Genomic DNA, 10,425 nt, shown 5'->3' with positions numbered 1-10,425 from the left:
GGATATTCCTGTGCACAGAGGTGTCCACTTGACCGCTCCCTTACGATGCAGATACAGTAGGTGATTTTGTTTTGGCTCTTTTCTTCTTGTCCCTCCCTACTGTATAAATGCTCAGTATGAATCAACTCAGATGAGAGTCCACCAGTAGGTTTTAAAAATCTTTGTGATCCATCCGTCCTTTTTTGTCCTCATTTTCTCTCAATTGCCTTCTTTATGAGGAAAATTAATTCTGCAGCGGCCACTTTCACTTGCAGTGGGTTAACATAAGGGAGTGTTTTGGGGTCTCAGCTGGGATTTCTCATGTCATATGTCCTCTTCAGCCTCAGCCACTTAGTTTGTGGAGCTGTTTTTCGTGTTGTGCTTGTCCACTAACATGTTGTGTAAGAATCCATGTAGCCTAGGAAATAGCCAAAAAAAAACCCCCCTACATGGGCTAGAAAAGCATCAGCAGAAACTACGGTGCCAGCTTTGCCAGCATTTTTCGTGTGCTAGCATTATTGCGATTTGACTGCTATGAGTAAGTTTTGTACAGAAACAGTTTCAAATTTGATAAATCTCAAATTTTCGCAAATCGAGACTTGGCAGAGGAAGAAATGCAATGTCTCCTCTTAGCAATCATAAAGTAGTGGGCAGACATTGCATTTTAGTGTAGGATTAAGTACTTGTTCCGGCTGCTTTCCTCCTAAATAATCAAACCTACCCACCAGATTGAATTTGGAAGCACTTGCTAATGCGGCATGCTTTGCTTTAACTGTTGAGGAAAATGACTGAAAGTTTCAAGATGAGGCAACATGAATCATAATCTTCAGCGGCTGTTCACTTTCGTGATTGACTTGCCTTCTTCCTACGTTCCTTTTAGTCACCCTGGGAATCGCTAAACCTGTTTTGTGCAGGAGGCATTGCTGAGATTCCCCTTGCAGCAATGGACTTGGATAAACCATCCGTCTGGGGATCCCTGAAGCAGAAAACTAGACCATTCCTGCAAAACCTAAGTGTGAAGAAGACAAAGAAGAGATCTAGCAAAATGGTGGAGAGGAAGGTCCGCTCCTTGGACCGATGCCTCAGTGTGTCGGTGCCTGACATGCTGGAGGTGGAGACTCTTATGGAAGAAGAAATGACTTATTCAAGTACTCAGGTGTTGTCAAGCTGCTCCCCTAAGAGCTTCTCCAGGTCTGTGGTGTCCCTGAAAAGCAGAAGCACTTCAGTGAGGCCAGCCGGAGAGGACTGGCCGTGGGTGCCGCAGCAGGCGACATGCATGGAGGTGACAGTCACCCACCCAGACACGCAAGTCGCGGGCAGCCCCATGTCCCAGGAGAAGAGGAAATCCAGCAGTGACCTCTTTGAGCTGCTGCAGAGTGCCCGCCTGAGTGCTGCCCTGTCTGACGAGGGGGCAGAGGTAGGTGCTTGGGCATCAGCCGGGCTCAGTTGGCCGCCCTGGGCTCGTCGTGCTTCTCCTTAATTGTCTGGGTTATAAAGGGATGGAGGAGGGGGCCTATTAAAGGAATGAATGGGGGATAAAAATAAGCATAAACCATACATGATATATAAATTATTGGAGACTAATTCAGATATCCTTTCTGTCAATCTGGAGCTGCAATATAACCCCACTCCATGTTTTTTTATTTTGGCAAGGTTATGATACTTCAGATTTTTCAGAGTTGTTGGAGTTGCTTGCTTAAGTCAAAAGTTCTTGCAGCCCTCTGAGCTCTGAAATGTGCTGCTGATATATTTGCCGTAGTATTCTTTTTAGTTAATATAGCTTTATCAGGATTGCTGTATAGCAAAATCAACTTGCCATCCATCCACTCAAGATCCAGCTGAAGGCAAGAGGTGAAAAATGACAGGTGAGCAGGGTGAGCTCCACCTCTATCTGGAATTAATCAAAACAAGCATGATGGAGTATAGTGAACATGGAGCATCGTGCTCAGGGCTGTCCTTTGGGTTTGTGTTGTGATTAATTAGAGGTGCAAAATCAAAAAGCTTGCTCTGCATTCCCCATCTTGTCCTCTTTCTTCCCTTTCCACCCCCCTTTGCGGTGAGTACTTCTGTGGCTGGACATACTGTCCCATGAACAGGAGGATCCGAGTCCAACGTGCTTCAGATCTGACATGAAACAGTAATTCCTGCCTGGCCTGAGCAAAGTGGGGGAATCCTGTGGAGTTGTATGATGGCTTTGTAATACAGACAGCAGGTGAAGATTGTGGCTGCCTGAAACACCAAAGTTAATCCTAAATCCTGCTTTGACTTTGGGCAAACTAAGTCCTTCAGGAGAAGGAGGTACCTGTATAGTGATGGAATAGCTTAACTTCAAGTTTCCTCCAGACGCACAGTCTGAGTCTGGCTTATTCTCTGCAGCATTTAAATCTTTCCCAAATTGTGTATTTGTATAAGTGCTTGTGTGTGCAAATCATTTAATATTTACTTTTATACCAAATCATCTTGCTATGTTGAATATCCTACCTTCCTTCTTATAATCTGCTTCCAATTACAATTTCCAAATGCAGATTTTTTTCTAAAAAATACATAGCAGAGTGTGAAGCAGAGAAAAGTAGACATAGATAAGGAATATTGAATTTAATTCAATAATTTAATATTTTAATTTAATTATTTTTAAGTTGAATTTGGTAAAAACCTCAATATTCAGCTTTTCATGTACCTCATTGAACGGCTACAAAATTTGTACTCTGTGTGCCTTGGATGGGGACGCTTTATTGCAGAGGTTATTGGTCTCCTAATACTGGGTGGGGTTGCTGTGAGGAGCACGACAGTAGCTCGCGTCGTTCTTTTGTGGGCATTATTCACTGATCAGTAACTCAGAAGGAAGGCAGATCCCTGGAACAAAACAAACTAAAAAAAAAAGGCAAAAATGTAGGTTGAGCTTTTTTCCCCCTGAATTGTTTCTCATATGCCACCTACTCATTTCCTGGTTATCTTTGGTCACCCAATATCATCAGATACTTTCCGAGCCTCGTGCATGAGCTCAGTGTGGGCTTGTGGTTTTTACACTCATCTAAACTCTCAGTACAGAGCTGTCAGTGCTCGGAGCGTACCATCTTCAGTAAAGGCTCTTGCCACAGGTACCGTATTTCCATTTGCTAAGAGGTTTACTTTCTGTTCTCTACTGCAGCCCAGCTAGGCGAATCTGAAGGGTGAGGAAGCAACCGAAGTTGCATTGAACGCCTCCCTGACTGATTCAGGTTGCAAAGGGCACTGTTGGTGCCACTTTTTGCAGTGGGGTATTGTCCATGGTCATGTGTCATTGCTGAAGTGCTCTAACACCACTTACTACTTCGTCTTCTTACTAACATGTTGCAGTGAGTCACTGGCAACCCAAAGCCAGTCCCGTTGCTGATGCACTCAAGTGCCTTTGTATTTTGAATCATTCTTCCACAGAAAACGAGATAGAGGTTGTAGATCTTGTCAGGAGGAACATGTGATTTGATTTTTTTAATATATATTTTTTTCATATATATATACACACACACTCTGGTTTGATTGTTTTTACAGATACATATGGGACTATGACCTGCTTGGTGGATGTGGCCACATTTGTTTATACTTTAAAGTTCAGAAATGTCACTGTAGTTAAAAATCAAGATTTCAGGACCATATTTTCAGTGAGGCTTTTGTCTGTATTCAGTGATCTTATTGCAATTAGGTACCTAGAACGATAGCAATTTACGTTATATGGAGCTAAAATGAAAAACCAAGCTTTTTTATTTAAAATTATAATCTTTGTTCAAAATCTGTCCGTGTAAACAGATGCAAGTAAACAAAGCAAGACAAAATCGTAACTTTGAGGGTAACTTTTTTATTATTAATTATATCAAGCTCGCAGAGAGTACTTTTTTATTATGTTCTTTGATTCTGTGTGTACGCCATGTAAAACAAGCTGTAAAGAGAAACCATTATCAGTGCCAATGATGGTGCCTCAAAGAGATTCCTGTGAAGCCAGACACTACGAGAAATATTAGGTTTAATGCACATAAGTGAGATTTTATGCATACTAGTCGGGAAATTCAAAGTTAGAGTTCCCCTAGCAGCTGTAACTCAGCTCTGTTGTGCGAGAAAACTCTTCTGCTGCTCTTTATAATGATAATTTTTCTACTTTTAATGTGTTTTTGCAAGGTGGCCAAGTTACGATTACTGTGGGAACCATAATGTTAAATTTCGTCTGTCATGCAAGTGAAATTTTACTTGCAATGCTGGATTACTCTACTTCCTGATATGTAATATATGTATTTGGGGGGTAGGAGGAGGAGAAGAATTACACAAAAGTGTATTTATTTATTTCAGCATATCAGTATCTCTAAGATTTATGATCTGTGGTGCAGGAGTTCGTTCTTTTTTTATGTTTGTATGGTGCTCCATACAATGCAGCTCTCATCTGAGAGATTTGGATGTTACCACGCTGCACATAATAACATTTTCACATGAGGATCGAATTCCACCTTGTGTGCATTTCTGTGGACTGAGGTTATTCTTAGCATAAATCTTTGTATTTGAATGAGCTGTGATTGCCCTGCATTAGACCAAAAGAGTGGCCCAGGCACGTAGGTCCTCTTCAGCTAAAATGATGATCATAGGCTGTTCTAGCAGTCAAAATAGCATCAGAGGTGTCTTGACCGATGAATCCCTTCTGTGTGTCCGGACAGTCTAGACGCTGTGCCACTGTATCCTCAAGTTTTTGGAAGAGTCAGTATTTAGGAAGAAATGTTTGACTTCCTAGACATCCTAACTAGATAAACATCCTTTGGATCTTCCAGTTACTGCAGAAAGTGGGGGGAAGTACATGTCCAACATCTTTTTTCCCTTTCTCTTTGGCCATTTCTTTCTAACTTTTCCCAAGCTTTTTTTTTTTTTAAAAAAAAACCTTCTGGACCTTGTCTTTTGGGTGATGGAAAAATTGTAGTCAAGTGAGAGAGCAGCCGGCTCTGCAACCCCAGGATATTGCTGCTGCTGCTACCACTTCTGGCACTTTTTATTTCGTCTTAGTGAGGACACTTGAAGATTCAACAAATAAAATTCTGCTGAGGAATAGGGGTCAGCATTGCAACGCTGACTGATAAGTCACCATACGCAATAACCTTCAGGCATCAGGGGAGTTTGTCGTAAGGACTTTCAGCACTGAAAGCACAGGTCTCCACTGGGGAGGAGATGATTTCGTCCAATAGCTGGAAGCTGGCACTTATTTTTTCAGATTAAACTCAAGAGACTTAAGTGCAGTTACTGTAAAACAGGAAAAATAAATACCTGAATTATGGAGGGGAAGGTTCTATAAGCAGAAGTAAAAGAATTTCACTGGTTACACATATGTATGAGTACTTTCTTGACTGATACTAGGAGTATTTTCTTGATCCCTATATTACTGTTGTCTAATTCATTTATCTTTTTTCATAGTACCCTTGTGGAGAAATGGATCTAGACTCTTCCGTATCGTCTCAAATTTTTGATGATCAGATGGTAAGTCCTTTCATTTTAAAGCATTTTGAAACCTCATCAGAAGCACAATTTTTTTTAGGTTTAGGTTCTTTGCTTCGTACAAATTTAAAAACCGAGCACGTGAAGAAGCCTTCTGTAGATTTCCCCAGTGTGGTTTTTTTGGTTTGGGTTTTTTGTTTGTTTAGTGGTGGTTTTGTTTTTGTTGTTGGCTTTTTTTTAGTAGCGCAAAGCAGTTGCTAATGTTTTAAGTAGACCCAAATGTTCTGGATTTTTTTTTAAAGTATTCTATAATTTCTATGTTGTACTGGTAACTGATGAAAGAATCAGCATAAATATTCAACTAGCATCCCAGGAACAAACTGGATTAAAATAAAGACAGCAGATACCTTAACATGGCTGTAGGGTTTGACGGACAACAAAAACGGTTTTAGGGCAGCGCAAAAAGTCATTGGCAGTTCTGACACGTGGTCTTCTCATGTAAAGCATATTTGCCTATTCCAGATGAACTTCTCTACCTTTGCCCTCTGATAACCTCTCAAGTGCTGTCCAGAGGCTGTTTTCACTGAACCTGCCAGCTGGATGCTGCTGCTGCTGGGGTGTGTAACCCTGGCAGCATCTGTGATGAACAAGAATCCTCTCGAGTTTGCTACTGCAAAACCTCCCAACTAGCATTACCCACTGCTGCATTTCTCTCTTTTAGAACTGTATAAAGAAATGCTGTCCTCTCAGTAGCTATGTGAAACGTGTGCTTCCTCATGAGGTCATCAGATGAGTACGAATGGAGTCGATGATCCTTATGTGGGTCCCTTCCAACTTGAGATATTCTATGAATGCACAAGAAACAGCTAGGGAAAAAAAAATGCAGTAAGTTGGTAGGATTTGGAAAACCTGTGCGCGTGCATTTATGATTGTTAATATTACCACTCATTTTCAAGTTTAATCCTCCTTGTGTTACCTCTTGCTTTGTTGAACGTACCTGATGCTGACAATTAGCTGTTTGCATAATGAAACAAAGCCTGGGAAAGAAATCTTTTTTTTCTTTCTGTAAAAGGTTGCCCTAAGGAAAGATGAGAAGTTTGTCTCTGCAAAACCGAGAGAACACCTGCTTCATTCATGGTCTGCTTCAGGAGGTGTGCAATGGTGACTGATTTCTTTGTTCTCCTTAGGCTCTAGAGGAAGCAAATGATTGCTTGAGCGACCTGCCTGGCCCCTTTGCCTACCTGCTGACCATCCACCTGAAGGAAGGCCGGAACCTGGTTATCAGAGATCGCTGTGGTGAGCCCCACCTTTCAGCTGTTTTCCTTTAAAATTCACATGGCTCTCCATTCACTGACTTCAGTTTGGCAGCAGCTGGCTTCTTAATTCTGATGCAACGAGTCATTGACTTGTGTCCCTTTCCCGGGTCAGAGCGCTTGACAATTGGGTTTATCCACCTTAGGTACACAGGGGAGGGAGCTGCCCTCTGCTTGCTGCTCCTCCTGTCTGCACAGCTGCAAAGCACCTCCTTGGCTGGACTTAGCATCTGTACCTATTCAGGAACTGCGGAGTGATTAACCTTGAGAAATTCTATTTGAGATTTTTAAAAAAAAAAAGGCCAAAGAATATTTTGAAGTTTATTAAATGATGGAGCTTCTCTAGGAGTGCTTTCTGGGTTATCTGCAAAGATTTTAATAAAAGGAAAACCACGGGAGCAGGGCTTGTAAGCCAACCATCCCCTCTCTAATCTGGGATGCAACCTAAGGAGGACAATATAAAAAAAAAAATACAAACAACGTTATCAAACAAATTAGAAAAGATTTAGGGAATTCCTGGAAAAACTGTGTGAAAGTGCCTACTGCTAGCCTGGCTCTTTTTCCGGCTGTTGCAACATGGAGTAAAAGTGCTTATAAGCAGGCAGCTGGTACTTTCTCTGCTTGCTGCAGAGGGAAGAACTGTCCTGCTGGAGGCTCTGTGGAGGCTTGTAGGGCTCTGCAGCAGCAGCAGCTTCAGGACCTTTGATCTGAACCTGTCAGAGAGCTCTTCCATACGTCCAGTCTTTCTGCATTTTAGATTTATTCTTTATTTCATATTTTTTTTTCTGCATGTGGAAACAGTTCTAATACTTTTGCATTGCGAAATGTATGAGCAATTTCTCTCTTCTGAGATGAAGCAATAGGGTTTATTCATACAGTTTTAAAGAAAATAAGCTTGCACAGCTTGAAGGCCTGTGAAGGTTTGCATCTGGAGGGACCTGTATGGATTTAGAAACCTTCTTGCATGAGGTGCTTGTTGTTGGGATTTCCCTTATCTATTATCTCAGTTAACTTTTTTCCATGCTGGTTTTTCATGTCTTCACCACACAGTAACTCTTGGCCAAGTGTATGCTCGTTTTTGCTCCCAGCTTTTGGAAGGAGTGAATGAATACTTAGATTAAGATCTTTACTCTATAAACAGAAGCATGTGTTTCCTAACAGTGTAGCAGTTCGTCAGATTTACTAGCAAGCTGCACAAGCCAGGACACATCCAGCTGCTTGTATGGAAAAGATGCTATAAATCATAGAATCATAGAATAGAATGGTTTGGGTTGGAAGGGATCTTAAAGTCATCTAGTTCCAACCCCTCTGCCATGGGCAGGGACACCTTCCACTAGACCAGGTTGCTCAAAGCCCTGTCCAACCTGACCTTGAACACTTCCAGGGATGGGGCACCCACAACTTCTTTGGGCAACCTGTTCCAGTGCCTCACCACCCTCATAGTGAAGCATTTCTTCCTTTATATCTAATCTAAATCTACCTTCTTTCAGTTTAAAGCCATTACCCCTCGTTCTATCACTACATGCCCTTGTAAAAAGTACCTCTCCAGCTTTCTTGCAGGCCCCCTTCAGGTACTGGAAGGCTGCAATAAGGTCTCCCCAGAGCCTTCTCTTCTCCAGGCTGAACAACCCTAACTCTCTCAGCCTGTCCTCATAGGAGAGGTGCTCCAGCCCTCTGATCATCTTCGTGGCCCTCCTCTGGACTCGCTCCAACAGGTCCATGTCCTTCTTATGTTGGGGGCCCCAGAGCTGAACGCAGTACTCCAGGTGGGGTCTCACCAGAGAAGAGTAGAGGGGCAGAATCACCTCCCTTGACCTGCTGGTCATGCTTCTTTTGATGCAGCCCAGGATATGGCCGGCTTTCTGGGCTGCAAGCGCACATTGCTGGGTCATGTTGAGCTTCTCATCATCCAACACCCCCAAGTCCTTCTCAGGGCTGCTCTCAATCCATTCTGTGCCCAGCCTGTATTTGTGCTTGGGATTGCCCCCACCCACGTGCAGGACTTTGCACTTGGCCTTGTTGAACTTCATGAGGTTCGCACGGGCCCACCTCTCAAGCTTGTCAAGGTCCCTCTGGATGGAATCCCTTCCCTCCAGCATGTCGACCGCACCGCACAGCTTGGTGTTGTCGGCAAACTTGCTGAGGGTGCACTCGATCCCACTGGCCATGTCACCGACAAAGATGTTAAACAGTGCTGGTCCCAATACCAACCCCTGAGGAACGCCACTCGTCACTGGTCTCCACTTGGACATTAAGCCGTTGACTGCCTCAAAGAGGAATTCCAGCATAGTAGTATTTCTAAAGAAGACAAAGCATAGTTTGCTCTAGGCTGTGTTTTGTTGCATAAGAAAGCAAATGCTTGTCTTAGTGAAGCATTGGACAACACAGTGAAATAACATGAGCAAGGGGGGGAAAAAAAGCATTTTGATGGGTCTCTGTTGCTTTGTGGCAAATGGCCACTCATTTAGTAAACTAAGTATGTGAGGTGGTGCTTCATTCAATAAAGTTCCTGCTTTTTTGCACAGACACTGGGAGGGGGGGAAAACAGTGACTTAATGATTCCTCTGTCACCATCATGTTGCAGTGGTGGCTCCTTAAAAAAAAAAAAGCATGCTGCTGATGCCCTGATGCACATCTCTATAGGTCTCTGCTGTTGTACTGGTTACTTAGGATCTTTGCGTGACACTCAGGCCTGACCTGCAACCACTGTGCAGGTCAAAAAGCAAAAAGCAGTGTGCTTCTAAAACTTTTGCAGGAAGCTGTAAGCTTTCTCATCTCTCCAATGTGAGAAAACCTCAGAGAAAACTTGTGGGCTGGGAGAATGTGACTTCCCTCTTCTCCCCCCATCACGACGCCGGATACAGCTGCTGTGCTGGGGTATACCAGCCTGCTCTGAATAATCTGAATATAGGAACATGTTGTCTGCAGCCAGCGTATCCTGCGAGTCAGATTGCGGCTTGGGCTGAAGGCCAAGTCGTCCTCATTCATGTCTTAGAACAGCAAACCTCTGGAGCTAACCGAGCAATGCTGGCTGACGCAGCTGGGAGAGGATTTCAGTCCCTCTTCCCCATGGTTTTCTGTGTGCGACGAGTTTTTGGAGCTCTCCAGTGGGTAATGCTGAGTTGCTGGTTCTGTGTTGTATGCGTGTGCTGGAGTTTGAAACCTCCTCCGGTCAGCCTCGTGCGAGCAACTGCAGAAACGCTCTGGTTAGGTAGGAGCGGAGGCGGAGTGTCAGCGTCCGTAGGTAGGAGTAGCAATGTCCTGCTTTTATTGAGATGAAGTGGTGACACCCAGCAGTAACTGCTTGGAGTAACAACTTCACCGATGGAAACTAACTCCCAGTACTGAGTATGCGATACGCTAAAAGACAATGTTCACGTGAAAACCACAGAGCCTGAGTGAAGAGCGTATGCCAGCATCTTTAGCCTAAATCAGGTTCAACATACGTTTTGTAAATTTCCCAAATTTTAATACTTGGTTATTATGATATCAGCAATTGCTCTAAAAAAAATCACACAGCAGTCATTCAAACCCATCGGTTTACATTTTTTTTGGGGGGGAAGTTCTGTATCTACTCAAAGATAAAGCAAGCGGCCCTGGAGCCTGGCGTCCCGCCCTCTTCTCACGCGTGCACCTTTCCCCTCCGGTTTAACTTAGGACTTTTTAAAGAGCCCGAGCGGGAGGGAAGCGG

The 10,425-nt window shown here is 43.4% G+C and overlaps 1 protein-coding gene across 2 annotated transcripts in view; it reads left to right on the top strand.

Moving 5' to 3' along the window:
* The first annotated feature begins 922 nt into the window (after positions 1 to 922).
* The window catches only part of MCTP2 (multiple C2 domains, transmembrane 2), a 110,630-nt gene continuing 101,127 nt past the window's right edge, over positions 923 to 10,425 (top strand). For both annotated transcript variants that reach the window (XM_009335173.1, XM_009335172.1), the window contains exons 1-3: positions 923 to 1,396; positions 5,401 to 5,463; positions 6,609 to 6,717. In XM_009335173.1, the coding sequence (XP_009333448.1) occupies positions 923 to 1,396; positions 5,401 to 5,463; positions 6,609 to 6,717 (646 nt within the window). The remainder of the gene's footprint in view (positions 1,397 to 5,400; positions 5,464 to 6,608; positions 6,718 to 10,425) is intronic.

Source organism: Pygoscelis adeliae, unplaced genomic scaffold, assembly GCF_000699105.1.
Source record: "Pygoscelis adeliae isolate BGI_AS28 unplaced genomic scaffold, ASM69910v1 Scaffold21, whole genome shotgun sequence".
NCBI lineage: Eukaryota > Metazoa > Chordata > Aves > Sphenisciformes > Spheniscidae > Pygoscelis > Pygoscelis adeliae.
This window is presented reverse-complemented; position numbering and strand designations above follow the sequence as displayed.